Source organism: Daktulosphaira vitifoliae, unplaced genomic scaffold, assembly GCF_025091365.1.
Source record: "Daktulosphaira vitifoliae isolate Bord-2020 unplaced genomic scaffold, ASM2509136v1 Scaffold_4, whole genome shotgun sequence".
Classification (NCBI taxonomy): domain Eukaryota; kingdom Metazoa; phylum Arthropoda; class Insecta; order Hemiptera; family Phylloxeridae; genus Daktulosphaira; species Daktulosphaira vitifoliae.
The window spans coordinates 1,723,190-1,749,861 of NW_026099575.1; the positions used below are offsets into that span (position 1 = coordinate 1,723,190).

Sequence of the window (26,672 nt, forward strand, 5' to 3'; positions counted from 1 at the left end):
TGTGTGCTACTACCAGTCTATAATATTCCAAATTTTTTTGTAAAATTTTGCTATATAAATCATAAATTTAAAAAAAAATGATTTTTAGTTTCATCTGAATTTAACGATGGATTTTTACAATTATAATCAAATTTTATAACACGCTCACAATTGAGTAAATCTTTTTAACTTTTTTTTTTTTTATTGGTTTTTTTAGTTAAAGTAAATTTTTAAAATGAATTGAGTTCTGCATATTTCAATTGTAGAATCTTTAAACACCAAAAGTTAATTAGAAATGATTATTATTTAAGTGATCCATTACGATAAAAATGCAAAAAAAATTGAACTTTTCTGATAATTGTACTGTAAATAGTAATTATAAAATTTCCAGATTGCATATTAATCATAACAATTTCATTTTTTTTATTTAATAATGTCAATTTCAAACTTGTAAGTTGAGCTAAAAGTTATGGTAATAAATTCATTTTTTTTTTATTAAAACTTTCACTTTAAAGGACAAAAAGAAGTAGGTTTAAAATGATTACTTTTAACATATTAAAAATCAAAATTAATAATAATTTGAAAACAATTAATTTTAAAAATTATATTATATATAATTAAAAGAATTACTAATCTGGGTATAATTAAGGAAATAGAAGTTGATGTTGCTTTTGTAATTATCCATTAATTTCTTAGAATTAAACACTATCTTCAGATTTGCATCGAAGCGTTTCTTATGATAGTGATTTTAATCACTGTCAGATTAAATCTATACTGGACCCAACTATACAACGTCCCCACTATACCTCGACCCCACTGTGCTAGGTTTTTTTTAATTTAACTAGTTTAAAATAAGTTTATTTTATTTAAAATTATTTTTTTGTTTAAAATCTCTTAAAATAATTTTTTAATAGTCGGTGATGTAAGGGAAAGCTAAGAATCGATTTTCAAATTTTAAAATTGAAAACTCTTCCTTTTCCTTACCTTAATCTCAACTACTTGTGGTCGGCCACCCTTATCCTGAACTTTCACTTGATACGACCTCCACACCATCTACACTCACATCAGCTGTCCTCAAATCGCATTCAATAGCATTCCTCCGTCACTTTTTTTGTTTTCCTCTACCTCTTCTTCCTTTAACATTTATTTCTATAACTGTTCTTACAGCTTCCGATTGTTTTCTCCTCATAACACGATCAAACCATCTAAGTCTATTTTCTCTCATCTTATTCACATTTGATGCTACATCTATACCTTTCAACCTCATTGGAATTCTTTTATCGTATAAGACGCCAGACGCTTCTCTCCACTTCAACACCCGCACTTAATCCTGTGTCTTACATCCCGTCAATACTACTGCTCTTTTGCACAACTGATCCTTAATACTTAAAACTTTCCACCTCTCCTATCATATCTTTGATTGTCATTGCTCTCCTCATTTCACTTACCTAATGTTCTTCTTTGTCAAACTCGTACTCTATATACTCCGTCTTACTTCTACTTATTCTTAAACCGCTTTGTCTCTATAATTTTCACACTCCCGTTTCTCCCTGTAATATTCTCAACTAGAATATTTGTAGAAATCAATACCTCTTGTACTTTCCGGACCACAAAGCATACACTAACAATAACACATTTTATTCGGACTTTTGCAATTATATAATTGCCATGAGTCACTATCATCATACGCGTTTTCGAGGCACCACAAAAGTATTTAAAAAGGAAAATTAATTATAATAACTGTTATTCGTTGTTTGGAATAAAGACTGATGACTGAATATGTCTATAAAAAAACATGACACTTTCAAGACGCCCTATCCCTATTTATGCTGTCCGTGGCACATTATATAAGAGCTGAAGGCCCTGTTTTTCCATTCATTCGCTTATCTCTTTTTCTCACGTTACTTTCTCAGATTATTTCCTAAAATACTCTAATGTATTTTTTACGTGTTTTCTGTAGTCTTTTACTTAATTCATTCACATAGTTTAAAACTTACCATTGTTAATATGATTTACACTATTCTTATTAATAAATACGATTTCGTAATTAACATATAATTCATTTTTATTAACATAAAACACTTTTAACAACTGCAAGTTAACAGTTGAGAATCGATCATAATCAGTGGATATCAAGTAAGAGTAGTTTTAATATACTAACTACATTAATCAAGTAATAACTAGAAATCAAAATATTTGTATTTATTATGTCTTTACATTTTTGTGTTGGTATCACAGTTTTAAAAAAAATCCAGAAAATTATATTTATTGCTATATAAATATAATTCGCATCGCTTCGTTATACACGATGCCCTGCGACTCGTGCCACCTTTCTATCAGCCGTCGCCCTACTACGAGTATTTGACTGACCAACACCGCGTGCCATACGCCACGGTGAAAAGTCCAGCAAATGCCGCACGGGGAGTCTTCTTCTCGTCATCAACGTAACAACGTTTAGGATATACGTTACCGGCTTCGGACGTGCCATATGACTGGACTCAACGAACCGATCGCACCCTCACAATTAAGGCTGCTAACTTTTGACGCCAGAGGATCATGCCGGACACCGCGTCGTCGACGCCAGCAAAAATGCTGCGATATTATTATTATTACTGTGTTGGTCTTTTCGGATTGTTTGTTTTTTAAAAATAACCTGTTGTTGCTAATTAATAAACGGATCACGGGTCTCTACCCTCAAAACCAGTGTCGACTACATTATTGCAACGTAAGCGCATCATATTTGGGAGGAAATTTCCAATTTTTAAAAAATTAAACCACGTATGCAGCGGTTAAACACATACATTTTTTTTTATGAAATATTGAATTTAGCTTACCAATTATTTTAACTAATTAACTGAAAAAGCTATGTTATTTCAACGAAACATTAAATTAGTTAAATTAAAAAGTTTATTAGAAAAATAATTAACCAGTTAAGTTGAAAATTAAAAAAAAAACTAACTTTTTAACTATTTAATGCCCATCATTGGTACAAGATACAATTCACATATTGACTACTTTAATGATCATCATTTTATTAAAATCAATATTTCCCAAACTTTACAAGAAAATATGAATTTGATTAGTCCTTATTTGAGAACTATAAAGAGTTAACAAATAAAAAAGCCCACCCCAATAAAACACTGTGGGCTTCTCTAAGTTAAATCTAGACATTTTTTTCAAAATCTATAAAAATTGATCTATTTTTTTTTTTCAAATTATTATGAAGCATAAAAAAAATTATTCTGAAAAAACTGTTTTTATTTAAAAAAATAAAAAACACAATATTTTAACCACAACTAATTTATTAGTTTATAACTGTTATTTAATTTTTAATCCCCCTGTAGGCAGATAAAGGGTCAGATTTTTAAAATTTATATCAAGTAAAAAGAAAAAATAAGATATTTATATAAAAAAATTATGATTTTTTCATATTTAAAAAGTTAAGACATTTATTGTACTTTGTTTAAAAAATTTTTTTTAAACTTTTCAAAAATGAATAAATTATAACAATTTTTTTTTTTGTATAAACACCTTAATTATTAGCTTCGATGCGAAGCTGAGAAGGTATTAGTTTTACTTTTATGTAGATTAACATATGTATACATGTTTTACTATGTGTTTTTTTTTTGTGTGTCTGTTACCACTTTTTCTCAGTTCTCACCGAACGGATTTCTTTCAACGATACGTCAAAAGATCACAAATCGTATCTAGTCGAAGACATTACACTTCAAAATTGAAAAAATTTCCCTCGTTCCTCGTAAAGGGGGAGAAACCTCTAAAAAAATTACAAATTTAAAAATCGCTAATTTTCGAAATTTTTACTAAAAACTTTTTAACTTTTTCAAAAATGAACATATCAATATAATTTTTTTTCTTATAGTTGCTTGAAGTCTACCTATCATTTGGTATATTTTTTTCATAAATTTAAGCCTTTACTTGCCCACAGGGGGGATTTAAAATTACAACTTTTTCAACTTAACTTTTGAAAGTGTTCCGGAAGGTCTGACACTATATATATCATAAATTAAAGCTAATGTAATGTGCTTTATTATGGAAAAAAATAATTTGACCTCTGGACTTGTCTTCATGATGAAAATGGCTACCATATTCAAAAAAATGCTATTTTGTATGTAAAATTCTGGGTTTAGTATTTTATTTTATTTTAAAATACATCACAAGGGGAGTACACTGATTTGGATAAATATTACATAAATAAAATTGATATAGCATAGAAAGTTAAACTAATTTAAATTTCTTTGTTTATTTATGTCAAGAAAAATAATCCAAAATTTGAACTAGCTTAAATAGCCATTTTTTTCTAGCTGATGGGAGCGACGTATGGTTTGATATGATAGGTTTCAACTATAAAATTAAATCATTTTACTTAGTAATTTAATAATTTTTTTACTCTATTTTTTTAATCGTTTAAAGTTGATTTTTGTAAATGTTTATAATAAAAAAAAATATTTTTATTTACCATAACTTTTAGCTCAATTGGCAAGTTTGAAATTGACATCATTAAATAGAAAATTTTATCGTTAAGATTAATATGCAGTTAGGAAGTTTTATAATTACTATTCATAGTAAATTTATCAGAGTAGCTCAATATTTTTTTGCACTTTTAACGTAATATATAACTTAAATAGAAGTAATAGTAATAATTTCCAAATAACTTTTGGTGTTTAAAAAGATTCTGCGNAGTAATAATTTCCTAGGAACTTTTGTTGTTTGTTGAAAAGATTCTATAATTGAAATATTGAGAACTTAATTAATTTTAATGATTTACTTTAACTAAATGAACCAATCAAAACAAAGTTGTTAAAAAGATTTACTCAATTAAGCATATAATAAAATTTGATTATAATTGTAAAAATCCATTGTTAATTCAGGAGTAACTAACACTCATTTTTTTTAGAAATATTATAGTCTAGTAGTAGCACACACAAATAGAGTAAAAAAATTATTAAATTACAAAGTAAAATGATTTAATTTTGTAGTTGAAACCTATCATATCAAACTTCATTCGTTAATAAATATTTTGAAAACATTAGAAATTAATGATTTTAATTGTCTTTACGGAGAACATGTAATAACTAACTGTTTAATTGATAATTTAGAATTATTTTTCAATTTTTGAGGGTAATATCTTCAATTAGATACGAATTGTAGTCATTTGACGTATCGTTGAAAAAAGTAGGTCAAATTAGAGCAGAGAAAATAAATGATAGTCACAAAAAAATACCTTCTCAGCTTTTTTAAAAATTCTAATTTATCAATTAAACAGTTAGTTATCCCATGTTCTCCATACAGACAATTAAAATCATTCATTTTTAATGTTTTTAAAGTATTTATTGACGAATTAAGTTTAATATGATAATTTGATATAATAGGTTTCAACTATAAAATTAAATCATTTTACTTTGTAATCTAATAATTTTTTAATGATACTTAGCAAGAAAAACAAACTTCATATTTTTTACAGTATCATAAATTAATTTCTTCATTAAATTTTGAACGACTATATTTTTTAATTCTAATTCATCTGATTCAAAATTTGTCCACTTGCTACTTTCTTCATACATTTGCTCAGCAACAAACTTGTTAACTTTGACTTCAGCATCATCTATGTCTATAACTTTACCCATTAACTTAATTATAATATTACACAAATCTTTAGAATTCCATATCATAGAGTTACACGAATTTATTTGTTTTCCAATTGTCATCCGTACAGGAAGCTTTTTACAATTATAATTTAAAATTCTTTGTGTTACTTCTTGGCAATAATCAAAAATAAATAATTTATAGTCAGCATGCAACTTTGAATCATTTATATCAATAAAATTTTCAGGAATAGAACAATCTTTGTTTTCGAATAATTGATTTGTAACAATATTTATTAAATTATGAATCTCTTTAGTTGAATATTGTTTATCAATAAGTACAGTAGATATCATGTTATTTGGACTTTTATATGGAGGAGGGGGTTTGTTTGGTATTTGTCGTATAAAATATTGGGTTTTTTCAGCCAAACATAAATATTCAATCTTTAAAATAGAAAAATAATATTATTAAATTAGTAGTTTTATAAAAAGAGATAAATTAGAACATTTTATCATATAAACATACTTCTTTTTCAATTCGTATCTGTTCTAATTTTAATTTTTCAGCTTCTCGATGTGTTTGATTTAGAATAATATTAGTATCATTACAATGTGTAGCATTAATATAATTATCAAAATTTTTCTAAAATTATTTGTAACATGAAAAAAAAAGTTTAATGTAGAAAAATGTAATAATTTTAAATTTATTTATTTATATTTACATTTAAAATATATAAAAAAACTACCTGTTGCTCTAAGTGATTCTGATAGAAAACTTTGAATAATTCATTATGATCAACATCACCATTTTCAAATTCTAAAGAATATAAAGCATTTTAATAATTCCAACAGTCTATGAATAAATAATTATTTTTACTTTATTTTTTAAACTAATAAAATTTTAATCATGAAAAAAACATACATAAATATAAAATTAAGTAAATATTAATTTATTTCAAAAAAATTATAATATACTATTAATGATACACATTTTGGATTTAATTAAATTTATATTTAATTTTCCCTTACTTTATAGTAAGGGAAAACCAATTTCACTTACGTATAATAAAATTATCAGGGGGGATCAATCTTTTTCTCATATTTGAAGACCATTTTAAATAAAACATCAATCTTTCAAGTTGAGTATTATTTAAGTTTATCAGATAACTATTAACCATTTCAGAAATTAAATACTGAAAATGATGTTCAAAAAGATGTTCTGAAATAACTGCAGCTTGTTCAGAAAGAGATAAAAAACTCTGATGTTCTTTATCACGTTTTAATGTTAGCAAAAAAGGTGTTTCATCAGTTAATTGATCTAAATCCCCAACATTTTTATTTTTATATTTATCAAGTTCTACTTTAATATCAAGTAAAAGTTTCTCCAAAATTTTTTTTGTTATATTATCAATAATTGATATTTTGACGTTTTGTAGCTTTCCATGTATAGTATCATCATGAGCCTGAAATATAATTTTAATGTTTAATCACATAAATGAACAATAAAATTTTCTCTTAAAAATAATTTTCAATATATACCTCATATTCATTAGAGTTAAATTCAATAAATGTTTTATCCTCAAAAATGATGTCACCTTCACTACGATCCTTTTCATCTAATGATTGATTAACATTTTGATTAAATTCTTCATTATTTATATGTTCAAAATTATTTGAAATTATAAATTTAGAATCTTCCAAAGAATAACTTGAACTTAAATTTTTATTACATGAATCATTTTCTAATATATTAATAGATTCATTAAGTTTATTATTTTCATTTGACCTTGATTTATGGTTTTCAACTAAGTTTAGAGTTTTATTTTCAATAGAATCGTTATTGATATGTAATAAATGTACATCATTTCTATCATATTCTATAGTTTTGCACTTACTTTTAGAACACTTCCTTGGATAAGAACATTTTTTTATTGGACAAATATTTTTATCTATGTTCAAACATGTACCAGAGATATTATTTTCTTGGTTAGATTCATATTTATAGTTTCTTTCATTAGTGTTAATATAAGTGCACAAATGTTTTTTTTTTTGACAAGCTTGTTTATCTTTGTTTTCATCAGTATTAGACGTATAATTGTTCTTCATTGTATTGTTGAACTGTTGAATTATTTGATGACAATCAGATTTGTTGTAATCTTTACATTTTATAAATAATTTTTGATGACTACTATCAATTTGAGATTCAACTTTACTATTACTTCCATCATTTTTATAAATTTCACCATCACTTTTTATACTTAAAGCATCAGTATCACTATTTTCTTTTGACTGACCTGACAATCTAGTACATAATTTATATTCTTTGTGATTTAAACACATTGACACATGATTAGAATTTTTTAATTGTGTAGGATCAATATCTTTACCTACAATTATATTAGTTATATTGCTAGCATTAAAATTACTTATTAACTGTGTTAAACTAATTGAAGTATTAGAGTCTGAAGGATAAACCGTAATGTTAGTGTTTTTCTTTTCTGCTTCCACATCAAATTTTTCTTTTATTTTTTCAATTTTTTTATCATAAAAATCAATATATTTTAATAGTTCTTGTTCCTTAGCTTTTAAATTTTCCAACTTTATTTTCTTTCCCTCTTTTTTTAACATTTTAGATTCAGATATTTTATCATTGAGCTGTTTTACTAAAGAATTGATGCGAACAGTTAATTCATCTTGATCTGAACCTTAAAAATATTTTGATTATTTTATTAAAAGGTTTATAAAAATACTTTCTAGTTCATGACAGTAAAGTTTCTAAGATATAAGATACCATGAGAATTTAGTTATTAGTGAGGTGGACATATGCCTATGCACTACCATGAGATTATTAGTTTAAAAATAAAATTTTATTTTTGGAATACAAAATGTGTTACCAGATTCTGAAATCCTTAGTAACTTTTGATCTTTCAAATATTTTGCGTTACTCTTTTAAAAAATAATTTTTGAAGTTTAAGACTTTAAAAAATCATATTTTTTAAATTGTTTATTTCTAAAAAAAAAAATTTAATTTTTTCAAAATTTAAAAATGGCTATATTTAAGCTGTTTTTTAACAAAAATTATGATCAGTCAATAACTTCATTAAATGTTTATTGAATTACAAGCATTTTTCTACAGAATGGGTATGAACGCCAGCAAATAGCACATATACTAGTATGTATTCACTTGCACTAAAGCTCACTCTATGTATGAAAATGCTTGTAGCTCAATAAATACTTATCCTAAAATTGTTATCAACCTATCAATATTTTTAGAAAAAAGCTAAAACATGGAATATTTTTAAATTTGGAAAAATTTAAATATATATATTTTTTTTAATTTTTATTAACAACAAATAATATAAAATTTGCTTTTAACATAATACAAAACCGTTAAAATGTAAAGTATCAAAACCGGATAAAGGGTACTCTGTATTTCTGAAAATAAAAGATTTAGCAAATTGGATTTTTTTTAAAGGGATGAAACATTCTAGAAATATTTTTTTATTAAGACCCATTTGTAGGTTGCAAAGTACATATTTGCATGTTCTACATCACTGTTAAAGTTTCCGTATGGTCAATCATCCAGAAACCAATAGCAAACGATGCAGCTAAACATCGGCGCTTAGGCAACAACTTAATGATCCAGTGCGCCACACTATGCACCATTATATTATATAATTAATGAATAAATATTTACTATTTGAAATATCTGAAAAATACTCTTCCATAGTTGTTTGACTCATTATTTCTTTTGTGAAAAATTGTTTTTCTCGAACATCAATTTTTGCCGGTATTTTAAATGATTCATTCATTTCATTTTCAATACTTAATCTGGATTCAGATAAACAAAAATTGCATTAATTTAATTAAAAACATTAAGATATAAATAGATTCTTTACAAAAAATTTTGTGAGAACGCAGATTTATTATTGACATCAAGTTGTGTAAACTCACAAAAATCTGTTTGGGATTCTGTACTTTTAAAACCATTATTTATCATTATTGGAGAAGAACATTGATCTAAAAATATTAAAATTAAATTTAAATATTTTTAAACAATAACTAAAACATTAAAATGTTTTAATTTTAAACAAATATATGCATTTTCTTTTTCAATTAAGGTTAAGGTTTTTTAGTAAGAGTTTTAGTTATTAATAATTTATATTATTTTTTAACCATACACTAATTTTATGAAATTATCTAATATGAAAATAGTTACTCTAAAAAAAATGAAATAACCTATGAGTCATAAAAATAAGATAATAATATTTTTTAAATACTCCAATGGCATTTTAGAATTGTGTAAGTATCAGAAGAGTCATGAGATTTAAATTTTTCAAGTGTTAAATCTGACTACATTTTTTAGTTTATAAAGGGCCCAGTCAAGGAAAGTTATCATTATGAACTTAGGATTGAATTCACATAAGAGATTTTTAATTTATTAAGAGTTTATCAGGAACATTTTTAGAAATTAAAAAAAATTTTGTTTGGTTATTATTAAGGATTGACAAAATTATGAAGATTAAAAGAAAATTTATAAAAATTATTTCAGGTGAAATTGAAGTTTTCCGTCAATAATTTTAATAAAAATTAAGCGTATTAAAGTAATAAGTATTTTCATATTTAAAATCAATAATATATAATTAATATTAAGAAGTTTAACTGAAAAAGCCACAAAAACCATCAACAAATACTGAGACTTTAAAATACTTCCTTATATAGACTGAGTGACATTATCACAAGGTGATATTAGGTATATTAGGGAATACTTTTCAGTCAGTCAGTATGTGTTTAGTGTTGATGGTAACACATTGTATTGAGATATATGTATGCAATTTTTTAGTATTTTTTGTGGCTTTCTGAGTTAAATTTAAATTTAGTCAGTTTTAAGTTATTATTTTTAATTTTAAATAATATTAGTCACAAATGAACAATTCTTATTATATATATTTTTATATAGAACTTTTCCCTGTGGATAGGGGATAAGAATACTTCCATGGCCCCTCTGCCAGTCGTAAGAGGCGACTAATGAGGTTGTGTCAGGTCGACAGCCGGGGTAAAATTTTTGTCAAATAGTATAAGGTGTCCTGAACAAAACTTAGGCGAATTGTCCCATCTTGGATGTGGGAGATCGTGTCAAGTGGAAGTTTAGGATAAGGGTGACCGATCCCAAGTAATCGGGATTAAGGCGAGGAAGAATAAGATATATTTTTATAGAACTCCAAACAATATAATCATTATATTTTATAGTTTTTATCATAAGTTAATTATTATCACTTGTCGAAAATTACTCTCTAAACTTAAAATCTTTTCAAGGCGAGAATTAAACCAACCCATAGTATAAGACTGTGGATTTATATGGTATTATCAATATCGACTTTTTTTATGCTAATAATTTAAAAACTCTAAAACAGATTTAGGAAAGCAAATATAAGCAAAAGGGAGAGTCAATATTACCTTGTAATAACCTATTTAGGAACTTAATACCCAAGATCCGTCTACACTCAGTAGGGAAACTAGCCCTAGTTGAGAAGCAACTGGTCCATAGTTGTGGGGTTCACAAGAGACATTCAATCTAAAACTAGCATATCTCATAAATTTACACTGAACCCTTTCAAGTCTAAGAGAGTCATTGAGGTCATGCGAATTCCAAATTACGGCACCATACTCAGCAATAGGGTGAACCAGTGCACAATAAAGCACTTTGTATGATAGACCTAACCGAAAATCCTTACATAATCTCAACACAAACCCCAGAGTTTTACAACAAATATGCTCAATGTGGGGTCTAGGATCAAGATCACTACTAAGAATAAATCCTAGATCAGATACAAAGTCATTAGAACATAAAATCTCAGTAGATCCAAGTTGATAGACATATTTGACAGGTGACTGAATCCTGGCAATTCATGGTCTTACATTTAGATGCATTAAGGGATAGCCCTAGTAAATTAAAACGATCAAAATCACTCTATAATAAAATACAGTCATCCAAAGAGGATATACGAGAGTAGAGCTTAATATCATCTGCAAAACATAAAATCTGGCTATTGGAAAGTACACTTGATACACTGTTAATGAATAGAGAGAACAGGAGCTGAGATAAGTGACCTCCTTGAGGAACACCGGACGTAGCAAGATAGACATTAAATTTTACTCCAAGCAATTTGACCCATTGGTAATGGCAAGAGAGGTAAGACGAAAACCAGGACAGGAGAGGTTCACCGATTACGGATAAGTTAAGAACCTGGATTAGGGCATTGTGATTAAATGAATCAAATGCCTTGTTGAAATCCGTGTAAATAGTATCTACCTGTGTTTTTAAATTAAAAGATTGGTATAAATAGTTGTTAAAGACTAAATTACAGGTAATGGTGGAACGACCAGGGCGAAAGCCATGCTGTTCCTCCATAAGAATTTTATTGATCGAAGGTTGGATACAATGCAAGACCAACAATTCAAAAATTTTGGAAATGTGTGATTGAATTGAAATAGTTGGAAACATTGGACAGTTCACCGGACTTGTGTACAGGGGTAACTGAGCTGAATTTTAATATAGAAGGAAAGATTCCTTCTTCAAGTGAACGCTTAAAAAGAGTCCAGAGGGGGAAAGCTATATTTTTTAATTGATATAAGTATTCAACGGATAAACCATCAGGTCCAATGGACCAGTTACCATGAAAGTCAGATAAGTGTTTATAAACATTTTCAACAATAAAGTTAACATTATTAGGTAAATTAAAGGACTTGATACCTAACGAGGTAGTATCAAGATTAAGTTGATTATCGGAGAAAACAGAAGAGAAGTACATAGAAAACAAATTGGCCACTTCCTGTTTACTAGTAGAGGTAGTTTTCCTATAGGAAACCTCCTTAGGAATCGAATTAAAAGACCTTTTGTTTTTAACAAACTTCCAGTACTCAGCAGGGTTACTATTTAAGGATGATTCTATACGTTCGACATATCTATGTAAACATTTTTTAGATTCATATTTAAATCGAGCTCGAAGCAATGAAAATTCCCTATAGTCGTAAACATTCGAGGATGTCTTGAATTTAATTTGTGCCTTTTTCTTTAAAAACAAGATATTTTTTAGATTCTTATCAAACTAAGGAGGGAATTTTGAATTAGTAAATGTACACTTAGGAAAAAATTCAAGAACCGATTTGTGTAAGGCATCATAAAGAGCATTAAACGCAGCGTCTACATTGTATAATTGGAAAGTAGAGTACCAGTCAAAAGATGATAAGAACAAACGTGCATCCTCGAAGTTAGCTTTACGAAAGTTGTAGAATGAGTGACTGCGATTACAATGAGGAGAAGACAGATTTATTGGGAGATAAATATTTAATGCAGGATGATAAAGGTCAGCTGGAACAAAAGGTTCATACAACTTTTCGAAATATATTAGTTTATTACAAGAAAATACAAGGTCAAGTATAGAATTAAAATGATTAGCTATACTGTTTTTCTGAAAAAAACAGCAAGTAGCGAATGATTCAGGGATGCAAGCACCCTGAGAGTGTGATAAGGAAGAGTAAATTAGGCCATGATCGTCATTGTCCCAAGATATCTCCGGCAAATTGTAGTCACCACATAAAATAATTGTGTGGGCAGGGTAGCTCTTTCTTATGTATTCGATAGAGATATTATAATTAAAAGTTCAGATTTACATTTTTAAAACTATTGTAGAACTCAACTTTAAATTGTTCCATGCCAAACATAAAACTTAATGGAATAGTTTTATTTTTTGTACATATTATCATCAAAATACTGCAAACTTAATCAATGATTGTTGAAGAGAACATTTTTTTTATAGTTTTGTGTAAAACACAAGTCATATAACTAATAATACATTAGGAATCAACAAAAAAAATCAAAAATTAAAAAAATGTTCATAAATAATTCATAATATTAATTTTATCAAGCTTAGTTATACATATAATACATAATATATGATGCGCAATAAATATGATGACAAACTAATTAACTTCACTGTTTTTCAAATAACTGTCTCTCAATAGTATTTACTCTTTTAATCTAATCATTCTAATATTGTTACTATTAAAAATAGTGAAATTAATTGGCTTGCCTTTTGAGCACCTCATATTTGCTAAGCTCAATGTTTTCATTTTTTAATTAAATAAAAATAAAAAAATAATAACCTCGATAAAGTTTTTTGTGGAGAGTTGATGAAAGTAAACTTTTTTGTAGTTCTATTTCATCAATACTTTTATTTAAATACATATTTCTTATTTCACATTCATAGTTTTTACTGAATTGACCATGATTATGTTTATAAGTAGAATCATAACTTAACATATGTGGTATGATTTCTTCATTCTAAAAAAATTATTAAATTAAATTTATTACATAAAAGGTTCACGATTTCTCCTTACACTGAAGTTTTTTATTTTACGGAATAACTTCTTAGAACTTATCTGCATTTTTAAACACTGTAATTGTTCTTCAAGTAATAATATACGTTGCTGATTCATGTAATCCATGACTTTTCCTATATGTTGAATATGAAATAAAGCATTTTCAATTTTTTTTATACGGCTTCCATGCTTTAATTGATGTACTTGTTTTTCTTGATAACTACAATTTTTATGGTACCTAAAAAAATGTTTTTATGAAACATAAATTATCAATTATAATGGTTCTCTTATTATTGAATAATTTAATTTACTTCATTTGTAGTTCAGCCATAGTCACTTCCCATTTTAAACGATCAGATAAAAATTTTTCCCTTAAACGTAAAATTGTATGAAGTTGCTTCACTCTATGTTCATCATCTCTAATTAATTGTTCTAACTGTTTTTTGAAAAAAAAAAATTTTTTTAATAGCACATTTTATTTTATATATGACAAAAAAATATATACAATTTACTATTTAGTTATTACAATAAATAAATCATAGTTGAATATCACAAAGAAAAATTTAAAAACCAAAAAAAGATTAATTACAATATGTATAGAAAAACCACTTAAAGCTTTATTAGCACATAAAAATGTTGACATCAAGGAATTAAGATTTGATGAAGTATTGCCAACATATGCATTTTCAGAATGGTTTTTTCCATTTTCAAAAACACAATTTTTCAATAAATCATTTTTGTTATTCTTCTTTAACGATCCCTTAAAATAAATTAGAATAACAATAATATAAATAAACAATACAGTATGAGCATTATTATTATTATTATTATTTTTTTTTTGTAAAAACTTAAAAGATTTCACAACTATAAAAAAAAAAACATTTAGTCATTAAAAATAAATATTTCAACTTAACCATACATATAAAGGGTTATTTATAAATGCGTTACAAGTTATTTATATATACTTTTTTTTTTAGCTTCGAAGCTCAATTTTAGCATGACGTGTTTATTTATTTTTTTGTATCACCACTTTTTCTCAGTTCTCACTCAACTGATTCTTTTAAATAATACTTGAAAAGATCACAAATTATATCTAGTCAAAGATATTACCCTCAAAAGTTGAATAAATTTTCCATCCCGTAAATGGGGGAAATCCTCAAAAAATCACGTTTTTTTAAGTAAGTAGTTTATAACTTTTTTTTCTTAAAACTACCATAACTTTTTTAAAAATGTACAAATCAACATAATTTTTTTTATATAAATAATCTTAGGTAAGTGAGGACGTGTTAAGAGTGATGGAAAGTTGTGCAAAGGAATGGTGGCATTGACAAGGATGGAAGACACAGGATTAAGTATGAGGGGGTGAAGTAGCTGAAAGGTAAGTTTTATTAGACTGTAATAAATAAGGCCAGCCATGATGTATGGTCCAGGATGTTGGGGGGTTGACAAGAAAGTAGAGCAGAGAGTGAAAGTAGCAGTGATGAGAATGCTAAAATGGAGAAGTAGAATCACTAGAGAAGATAGAATAAGGAACGAACATATAAGAGGGAGTATATGTGTAGCGTCAATCGTGGATAATATGAGAGAAAATAAACTTATAAAACCAATAACACAGACGTTAAAGCTATTTTATAAAAAAAAAATTACAAATTTTTACATACAATGACATACCTCTAATTTAGATAAATTGTTGTCTGCCAAATGTTCAATATTGTATAAATAGTTGTTTAAATTATTAAGTACTTTAAGTTCTGCTTTTAATTCATTATGAAATTTAATAAGCTAAAAAATATTTTAATTATATTAACTTAAGTAATGGATTTAATATGATTTTGACTTACAGGCTCTGAAGGTAGATTACCTTCCATAGAATGGTTTATTTCATTAACTAAAAAGTTTTGATCATTTTGATAGTCATTTGAATATTCTTTTCTTGAAAAATTTTTGCAGTTAATATTATCTAAATCTCTATGGAATTTTGATTTGATGATTGTAGGTTTTTTTATTGTAGATTGGTGATCAGGTATAAAATCAATCTTATTTTGATGTGTTTCAGTTGATTTAATGTTTAAGTTATATACTTTTTCTGAACATTTAAATACAGACTTATTATTATCACTCAAGACATTTTCTTCTTTATTAGAAGTAGAATCAAGATTAAATATCTGGTTTTGATGCAAGTCTTTCATTGAACAACATGAAGCATTTGAGTTTAAAATCATAGAATTTGAATCCAACAAATCAAAATTGGAAATGTAGTTACAAGCAGTTCTTTTATATATTTCATGTTTTTTCATTTTGTATTTTCGATAAAACTGTTGAATAATTTTAGCAGCACAAATACGTCTTTCTATAAAAAAATTAATTAAAGTTTTTTTTTGTTAAACTTTAAGTGAACGTTTATTGGAATTTCTAAACATATATAGAATAGTTTTTAAACAAAAATCAAATCTATTACTATATTTTTAAGTACAATGTTAATTGAATTATTTTATTAATCTGCTTTATTCTATAGCATAAATAGAATATGTCCAATAACTTATTTGAAAATTGTTTTAGGCTTCAAATCTAAACTTTTATAATATACAAGATATAACTATTTAAAAAAATCACAAAAATAAATAATTAATCAAAAATGTATGTGTAAAAAGATATATATTTAAGTGTCCGTATTTCTGGAACACTTACAAATAAGAAATATAAGAATCATATAAATATGATTATGACAAATGTACAATATTTAATGATAAGTTGATCACTTGTGGTGAATATTATTACAATGAATAATTTTCCGATAAATTTCAAATCCTATACTATATTTTGATCTTTTTGACAGTCTTTAAGAAAACCAATTGTTATTTTTATCAAAATACTCAGAAATAAGGCTACTACATCGAAAGAAAGTAATTTGTCATTTTGAATAATATGACCAGATAATTTATGATCTATGTCACTATTATTTTTAACTATAAAATATTTGAATAGATGAAAATACCAGTGAGTGTTTAATCGAATTGTATATAGGAGCATTAATATTCGATATAATAGGTCTCATATTATTCCCTGGCTTATGTATTTTTGGCAAAGCATATAGTTTAAGTATTAAAGGATTTGAAACTAACAAAAATTTGAATTTTTCTTCATTTATTAATTTTAAACTATTGATAAAGTTTGTAGTTTACCTTACACATAATGGATTCTTTATAGGAATCCTTTAGAATAAATTTGATACTCTATAAAAATTATCTTTTTTTACAGTATTACTATGAAATTTTTTTTAGCCGATTTTAAATGAAAGTAGTTTTTATTTTTTTAATTCGGTATTACTCGTGAATGTTTTTTATTTTTACCTAAACCTCCTTTACTTACAACAGATTTTTTGTAGTTAAATATTTTGGTTATTAAATTCAATTCTCTAAAACCCCATTTAAATAACTACTAGGAGATCTTCCATCAGAAATTTTTTTAATAAAAAACTTATTTAGAGACCCAACTTAAGTATTTCTGTTTCTTCATAGAGATCACAACATTCATGTAATTCTTAACAAATAGGGGAATGACTACTTAATTTCAGAGTTCCACCAAGGTTTTTTTCCTGCTCTTACTTTAGTTTTGTCTATTGCTATATTTAGTGTATTTATAAAAACATTTGTAATATTTGAGGTTTTGTCATTTATTAGTAAACTGTGATAGTTTTGGATTTGATCAAGATTTGCTTGAAGTGCTTGAGGATATATCCATGTTTACAGTTGAGTTCTGACGTTTCGGACTCATTGCAGAGTCCATCTTCAGAGTGATGGTTGCTAGTCGGTGGCTGCAACTATACTGGCAAGATAGTTTGATCAAGATTTGTTTTCTACAAACGAAAATAGACTCCAGTCAGGAGACTTAAAATTCCATTTAGGTGAGTCATAGTTGCTTATATCCATCTCTGAATATATTTTAATATTAATAGGAAGATGATCACTATTATAAATTTCTGGAAGTAATGACCATTCAGTTTGAAGTGTAAAAGAAATGCTGTAAAGAGTAAGATCTATGTCTGAAAAGGTATTATTTAAGGGGTTCAATCTTGTGAAATCGCCATTATTAGATGAGCAATATTTGCTTTCTTCTAATAGTTCCTCCATAATTCGACCTTTTCTGTCAGTGTAGTTGGAGCCCCATGAGGTGCCATGACAGTTGAAGTCTCCTGTTAGTAAAAATGGTTTGAAGAGTTGGTTAATAAAGTGTCTCGATCAGAAGCTGAAAATTGGTTTGGATAGGAATATATACATTACAAATGGTAAATGTTTTTTCCATTGTAATGGATATTGCTAAAACTTCAAAATTTGAATTGATTAGTATTTGCTTGCTGGGATACATTTGTTTTACAAATATAGCAACACCACCACTTGCTCTGTTACAGTTAATACAAATAATAGAATATAATGTATAAGGGATTAGGAGTATTGGCCATTTATTAGTCTTCAGGTTCAACACTTGAATACATAATGCTACTTGTTCGTACTTGTTTATTATAAGTTTGATATTGTCCAGTTTAGCCTTTAAGCCATTTATTTTCCAATGTATAATGTTTTAATATTTGTTTGTCATGTTAAAAGATAATTAAGAGTGTTTTTGTGTAATATTGTTATTTGGTATAGAGTAACTATGATACAAATTAATTTTATTTTTGTATCTATATGTAGACACCTACACTAGGATGGTTCTTATTATTCGAATTTCAAAATTTCTTTCGGGACACCATTTTATTCTTTAGTATAAAAAAATAATATTCTGAGAATTTAAGATCGTTTGGAAAAATTTAAATCAAAGCGTACAGCATTTTAAGGTTTTGTCCTCAAATTTTCGAAGAATATTCTATAAAACAATAAAAAAAAACCTATATTAGAGGTTATCAAGTGATTTTTTCTATAAAAGTCAAGATATAAAAAGAAACCTTATTTAAGGACAAATATTTTGATATATTAATTTAAAAAATTTATTGAATATTTTAAGTGTGATGACAATATATTGATAACACAAAAATAATTAAACAGCTTTAAATGTTTTCAAATGTTTATAATGACTTGAATATAAATTAATTAAGTTATTAAGTTGAATTTTATAGCATTGAGCTAGTATTAGTTATAAACATTTATCAATCTTGTCTATGATTAAATGTGAAAATGGTCATATGTTGATTGAATATTAAAATTAAAACTAAAATTGATTTAAAGAAAAGTATCTCATAGTACAGAAGAAATACTATAAATAATTAGATAATTAAATTTAAAATAAAAACAAAGAGATATGTAAAATTAAATATTAACAAATTTTGTAAAGCAAAATTCTTTGTTTTTCAATTTAAAGCTATTTTTTTAATTTTATTTCATTTTTTATGATTTATTTCAACTAATACTAGCTCAATGCTATAAAATTCAACTTAATAACTTAATTAATTTATATTCAAGTCATTATAAACATTTGAAAAGGCTATAATGAAGCATTGAAACTATTAAAGTAACAAAGTATAAAAAATAAGCTGTTTAATTATTTTTGTGTTATCAATATATTGTCATCACACTTAAAATATTCAATAAATTTTTTAAATTAATACATCAAAATATTTGTCCTTAAATAAGGTTTCTTTTTATATCTTCACTTTTATTGAAAAAATCACTTGAAAACCTCTAATATAGGTTTTTTTTTTATCGTTTTATAAAATATTCTTCGAAAATTCGAGGTCAAAACCTTTAAATGCTGTGAAATTTGATTTAAATTTTTCTAAACGATCTTAAATTCTCAGAATATTATTTTTTTATACTAAAGAAAAAATGGAGGGGTGTCCCGAAAGAAATTTTGAAATGTGAAAAATAAGGACCACCCTAACCTACACATATGTACACCTACATACACATGCATATACATATATTTAAATGTATACATATATTATAATAGTATTACTAATATTATAGTTGCGGGGAAGTGCCAACGAATTGGTCTAATAAATAGTGCAAAATCTAATAATTTCATTTATTAGTCCTAGTGTTTTTGTAAGCACTGGGTGAACTCTCTCTATTATTTCTATCATTGTCCCAATGTCAAGACCATATTCAAATAGTTCCGAGGATATATCATCTTTGCTGAGCTTGAATTGTGCAAGTTCAATAATATTTTTAAACTGAGTGAAGTTAATAGATATGTTATGATTGTTTTGAATATCTTTTACTGGTTTAAGTAATTTATCTAGATTCTCAATTATTAATTCAGTGGAGTTGAGTTTGGCTGGCTGGTTTTCTCTAATGGTTTATCTTAAGTGGTTTTTTTGGTAGGGGGTTTATATGTAGATGATGTGGTTGATGACGATGATATTAAAAGAACATTGGTACTACTTTTAATAGGAAATAATGTTGGATTTGTAACTGTATAGTATCCATATCTAAAACAGGGTTATCTGATAGGTTAATTAAAATGTAGGAAGAAGACTTTTTATATTCTTATCATTTGAGCATCATATGTTGTGTGTGAAGTGTTAATGTTTATATTAGATTTGTATTTGTCACAATTGTTTGAAATATGAGATCTAGATTTACATAGATAACAGATGACATTATAGTCAGAAAAAAAAATTCTAAATTGAGTACCATCATAATCTACAATTTTTGAGTTACGGAGCTTTTCAGTATCTTCGGGATTACTTTTTNAGTCAGAAAAAAAAATTCTAAATTGAGTACCATCATAATCTACAATTTTTGAGTTACGGAGCTTTTCAGTATCTTCGGGATTAATTTANTTACGGAGCTTTTCAGTATCTTCGGGATTACTTTTTTATTTATCTACGACCAATCAGAATGTGGGTGTACTCCGCCATGTTAGTACTTAATTTGAGTATTGACATTTAGGAGACAGGTAAAACCAAGATTCTTAATTTCTTCTACGATAGCCTCATTAGGTATGTAAGCCTCATTAGACATTTGATATTTACTTTTTTTGCTGGATTGATAAGACAGTGAATTTTAGTAGAAATATCCCTAATAATTATAATTGGATGAGACTCTGTAAATTTGTCGACTATATCTTTTTGGGAGAAATATATAGTAGATCTGTTATTAGAGAGTTTGCATGCTGAAACAATTGAGGAAGGAGAAACATAAGTTCCAATTTTAATAATGTATTTAATTTAAGGTATGCCCTCTATAATATGGAATACTATTGCATTTTCTCTGGTAGCAAAATGATAGGTTGAATTAGTGGTAACTGATGCATAAATTAGAGGACGATTTGATTTAGTATTATTTCCCTCATTAAAGGGGAAAGATTGTGTCTCCATAGATTATTCTTTACCAAAGAGATAGTTTATGCTATAGTAGTAGAAAATGTACATACCAGTTTATTTATAGCACAATTTCATGTAATTTACACAATAAGATAAGACACAGTATTGCACTAATATAAGTTTGTTCAATATGAAGATAAAACATGTACTGTATATATTTTTTTATTAAAAACTGAAATGAATTTGAATTACTTTGTTTCATTTAAAAATATTTATAAAACTGAAATTTTAACATACCACTGTTTTGTTTTTCATAGACCAAGTGACATTTTCTAAAATTCTTATTTGATATTGTAAATGATTTATCATTTAATAATTCTTCTAAGTTTTTGAAGTGTTCAATATTAGAAAAATGACTTTCTGGTTCTATAATTTCATGCTGTAGATAATCTATAAAAATTTTTTAAATTGTTATAAGCAAAATACTATTTATATAGTATTTTTATAACATAATAATAAAAAATTGTCTTTTAATTATATTTTAATCAATTTAAATGACATTGAACCTATCTTTTATATATATATATATATATATAAGAAACTAATACAGTGAAATTATGGCACAGTGAGGACGTTGTATAGTTGGGATAACTAATTTAATTATACATGATAGATTGATACTAATAGCTGCAAGAATTCTCTCTAAAAATATTTATAAACAACACTTAAATATTTTTTATTAAATTTTTCTTGTAAAAGAAGGTGATAAAGAGAAATACTAACGTCTTCTACTATTTGACTATACCGTTTAACCTGTAATACAGGGACAAATAATTGCCAAAAAAAATTGATCTAGAAAATTATAAAAACACAAAAAATGATTGACCATTTTACATAATACTTTTTTGCTTAAATTTGGGGCTATTTACACATAGAAGACATGTCATCGAAACAATTTTTTTTCAATTTGTAGTATGTAACACACAAACTTTAATATAACAAATGTTAAAAAAATGCAACATTTACAAAAATTAAATTGAAAAAGTTGCTATTATGAACTCCCCCATTGTGCCGGTGTAAAAGGTCAAAATTTCAAAAAATTATATCAAACGGAAGAAAAATACCTAAATTATTTTTAAATAAAAATTTGTTTTGATTTGTCCATTTTTAAAATAGATAAAAAGGATTTAGGAAAAAAAATATAGAAATTTACCATTTTTAATAATTTTTTGGGAGTTTTCACTTATTTCAAGGAACACAGAAAAAATCATCCATTTCATATTGAACAAAATTATTTTGGTTCTTCCAATTTAAAAAAGTTTTAGCAGTTTTAAGTCGAAAATATAAATATGAAATAAAAAATCATAACACAAAAAAATCTCATGTTTTTTAATCACTGCAACCATTTGATTGTAGAAGATAAGATGTTTGGACAACTTTTTTTTTGAATTTATAGTAAATAACAAGTTTTATTTTAACATATGTTTGAAGCTCGGAGTATTTCCAGAACATTTTCAAAACTTTGTTGAAAAAGTTATCTTTTTGTGCAGAAGTTGCTACTTTGAATCCGCCCTGTGGGCAAATTAAATATCAGATTTTGTGAAATATTTTGATTTAATTTATTGATTAATTTATCCAACAGTTATGAGTTTTAAGAAATGTTTAAAAACGTTGAAATTTACCTATTTTAAAAATTGTAACTTTTTGAAGGATTTCCATCATTTACGGGGAACGAGGTCAAAATTTTCAATTTTTGAATGTAATGTCCTCAACTAGGTATGATTTGTAATCTTTTAATGTAATTAAAAGACATTGTTATTGAGGAAAATCAGTCCTATGAGAGCTAAGAAAAAGTCGTGACAGGCACAAAAAAAATAAATAAACACATCATGGTAAAATTAGTACCTTCTCATCTTCAGTTCAAAACTAAAAGATCATACTAGTATACAATAAACCCAAAATAACAAAATTATAAAATATTAGAAACTGTAGCGACCAAAACATACGCAACGAATATTCTCGAATGTTCTCGTTATCAAAAACCTTCGAGAAACTTCGATAACGCCATAAGATAACCTACGCGGGTATAGAATATTCTAGAATTAGCGAGAGCCTTATCGGAGCTATATATATATCGGAAGAATCAGTCAGTTCAGTTAGTTCAGTTCAGACTGTCTAGTCCGCGATACGCTACACGACCGCTACACCCCGCCGCTGTTGTCATCGTGTATTATGTTTACTTCGATTATTTTATTTTTCCTTACTGTATATACATATATTTTCTTTTAGTGTTTATACGTCTATTTTAGTGTTATAATTTTGTTTAATAAAAGTCTACCGCCATTTAAATAATTGTGTGTTGTAAGATATAACCCACAGAAACCAATATTAATGGGTGTTATAATAAGTATATAATGTCATAAAAGAATAACATTATGACTTAAATCAGTATAAATTTAAAAATACATGTTGAGTACTTATACTTATATCTTCCCTTTAAAAAAATTATACCTATACTTCAAGGAAAATTATAACAAATTTTATTTAAAATTATTATTGTTAACCTCTAGTGTAAAGATATACAAATAAGTATGTGGGGTTGTGGCACAATGAGGATGTGACATAGTTAGGGCAAGTATAGTTGATATATGACAATGATTAAAACCACTATTATAAAAAACGTTTCATTAGTGATGGGAAATATTGAATAGTAACTATCAAATTATTTGATAGTTGTCGACTATTCGATAGTCATTAAAAAACTATTCCAATAGTAAAAATATTTGATAGTTACACAATATATTCTAATAGTTTATGCTAAAAATAAACATTGCAGTTGTATAAAAACAATTCGAATAGTTATTCGATAGTTTCAAATATTTGAAAATGCCCATCACTAATTTCAATTTAAATCGGCAAATAGTGTTTAACATAATGTTTAGTGTGGCCCTAAACCTCTTTTTTCTGTCGTCTGTATGCTCTTATAAATACATAAAATTTACTTCATGCCCCATAAGACTTATCGCTTGTACAGAGTGAAAGTTATTATCAAACAATGACACTTTATTAACAATTTCCACTTGAAAAAAAACTCATCTATTAGTTAATTTTCTAACTCTACTACAACTAAAATGAAAATATTTAGAATTTTATTTACCATTCATATTTTTCATTGGAAAAGACTGATTAATATTTTTTTCTGGTTGTATTGATATATACTTTGGATTTATAAGCTATAAGAGTTACACAAAAATAAAAAAATTAGGAATCTTATAAAATATATTTTATATGATTAACATCATCATACCTGATGAAGAAATATTAATTATTGGTACCTTTTTCTTCAAAGAAGCCTGTGCCAACTTTTTAGTAGTATCCTTTAAATTGTCTAATCTTCTTTTGCGTTCTTCCAATTCTTTTTTCTTTTGCAACAATTGTAATTTATTTTTTTTAGCTCTTTCACTTTTCTGTTTCTCCATAAATAATTTATTTTTATTGATTGATTTATACTCAGTACATCTCAAATTATTTGTAGTTTTTTCCACATCACTTTGATTGATTTTTCTATTTGTCAAGATTATATATTGATTAGAAGCTAAAAGTAAAAATCATTATTTACAATTTTTATTATTGTTTTTCACCACTTTGTTACTTTGTTTATCAAGTAAGATTTTCTCGTTCACAGTAGGAGCTTGAGGTCTCATTTTTGATTAATTTTTCAACAACACAAAATTTACCCTGCAAATAACATCAATTTATGATTAAATATATTATACATTTACATAAACTAGCAAAGAAATAATATTTCAAAGGATAATACTAATTAGAAATTTTTGTAATACTAAAATGATTTTATAATGGTTTCTAATTAATAAGTAACCTTACACAATTTAAAAGATCAGAAGACAATTAAATAGGAAATTGAAAATATTTAAAAAAAATTCTTTATTAATCAATCAATAAAAAATATTTGATTTAATACAAATATTATAACTATCCTTAATATCTAATTGAATTTGAATAATCTAGAAAAAAATTTTAATCATTTATCAATTAAATTTTCTACTGAAACAATATTTCTATTTTGTTCTAAAAAATAAAATATATTAAAATCTATAACATGATCAAAATTGAGAAATTAATATAATTTTATTAAATATCTTTAGAAATACTCTATATATCATGATACAAAAAATACATAAATACTTATAATTCTATTGAATAAAGTTCAATAAATATTTTTTGAATTATGATAAAATTTTGGTCAAGGAATGATTATGTAATTTTTTTTGTAACTAATAGTTATCTAATGTTGATTCAAATATGCCCATTGTTTTTTTCTGACATCAATACTTTAGCCACAATTTAAGTATTTGTAAAATTAAGGTTTTTCACATAAAATTTGAATTAAAATTCATATTTTATGTGACAAAATTTTTGAAAAATGTGTTCATTTAAAATCATTATATAAAGTTTTACTTTATGTAATGTATATTGTTTTTGTAATGTAAGGTTTTACTTTATATGGTATTTAAAGTTGAACTTAATAGTATTTTTAAGGTAAACTTCTCTATAACTTTTTTTCATTTATGTTATTATTTATTATGTCTTAAAGAAACGTTATAAAGATTAAAAAGATACTAAAATATTGTTAATAGCCTCCCCTTTAGTTAACATAATCTAATAAATAATCAATAAAAATGTAAAAAAAAATCATAATAATGGCTATTTGTTAAAAAAAAATAGAACTATGAATTCTTTTTAAGATAATGCTATAGTAGAATCTAATTTTCTAACTACAAATATTTAACGAATTTAAGTAAAAAAACTCATTAAAAATTGTGAACTAATGTAATATCTTCAGGATATCGCATAAATGGAAAAAAGATACCAAGAAAAATGGAATAAAGCATGATGACCGACTATGAGTGGGTTTTATTTGAAAATAAAAATGCGAGTACTATTTAAAAATGAAATAGCCCTTTAAAAATAATTCGTTGGAAATATTTTTATTATTTATTATCATTTTTATTTGTTTTTATACAATTTAAAAAAAATTATAAAAAATAAAATAATAAATAAGAATAAGACTATTATATACTTACTAGGATGACAAAAAAAGTGAAAAATAATAACTTATTGAAATGATTACATGGTTCTAATTAAAAATGAATAGACCATGATAAAATCTATCAACTGTATAAAGCATATATACATTAAAAAAACAATAATTATTTAATGAATAACTTATAAGAATATTTATGTGTCATATTCACATAAATGGTTTTACTAATAAATAATAACTGAATAGATAAAATTCACTTACTAAATATCTCGTTACCAAGTTATTCAGTAAAAACAAAAAATAACCGCCAAAAATGGTATAGATAGTATCACATTTATTTATTGTGTGATAGAGCAATATAGAGCATAGGGTCATTGCTTAT

At 25.7% G+C, this 26,672-nt stretch overlaps 1 protein-coding gene across 7 annotated transcripts; it reads right to left on the reverse strand.

Annotated features, from left to right (window-relative positions):
- Positions 1-5,029: 5,029 nt before the first annotated feature.
- Positions 5,030-26,672, reverse strand: LOC126903858 (putative uncharacterized protein DDB_G0282133). Of its 7 annotated transcripts, XM_050682374.1 has the most exons (19): positions 26,552-26,623; positions 26,331-26,421; positions 24,878-24,963; positions 24,561-24,820; positions 24,383-24,458; positions 21,523-21,675; positions 15,806-16,314; positions 15,636-15,746; positions 14,554-14,724; positions 14,276-14,400; positions 13,983-14,202; positions 13,749-13,926; positions 9,482-9,602; positions 9,280-9,413; positions 7,122-8,287; positions 6,643-7,045; positions 6,329-6,399; positions 6,109-6,225; positions 5,031-6,026 (listed from the first exon to the last, which is right to left on the reverse strand). In XM_050682374.1, exons 3-19 carry the CDS (start codon positions 24,927-24,929, stop codon positions 5,418-5,420), a joined length of 4,476 nt encoding a protein of 1,491 aa, XP_050538331.1. In that variant the 5' UTR covers positions 24,930-24,963; positions 26,331-26,421; positions 26,552-26,623; the 3' UTR covers positions 5,031-5,417. The 7 variants fall into 7 exon arrangements, with proteins under 7 accessions (XP_050538335.1, XP_050538336.1, XP_050538337.1 ...); XM_050682375.1 differs by lacking the exon at positions 26,331-26,421 and having other exon boundaries at positions 26,552-26,672; XM_050682373.1 differs by lacking the exon at positions 26,552-26,623 and having other exon boundaries at positions 26,331-26,522.

What these genes read in the sequence shown, in the direction of transcription:
- LOC126903858 (XM_050682375.1), bottom strand. Translation starts at nt 24,929, where the DNA reads ATGAGACCTCAAGCTCCTACTGTGAACGAGAAAATCTTACTTGATAAA. An exon ending in CCACAAAAAACTTTATCGAG is followed by an intron (nt 9,603 to 13,748) that starts GTTATTATTTTT and finishes TAATATTTTTAG; the next exon opens with ATCAATGTTCTTCTCCAATA. An exon ending in GCGTTCTCACAAAATTTTTT is followed by an intron (nt 9,414 to 9,481) that starts GTAAAGAATCTA and finishes ATCTGAATCCAG; the next exon opens with ATTAAGTATTGAAAATGAAA.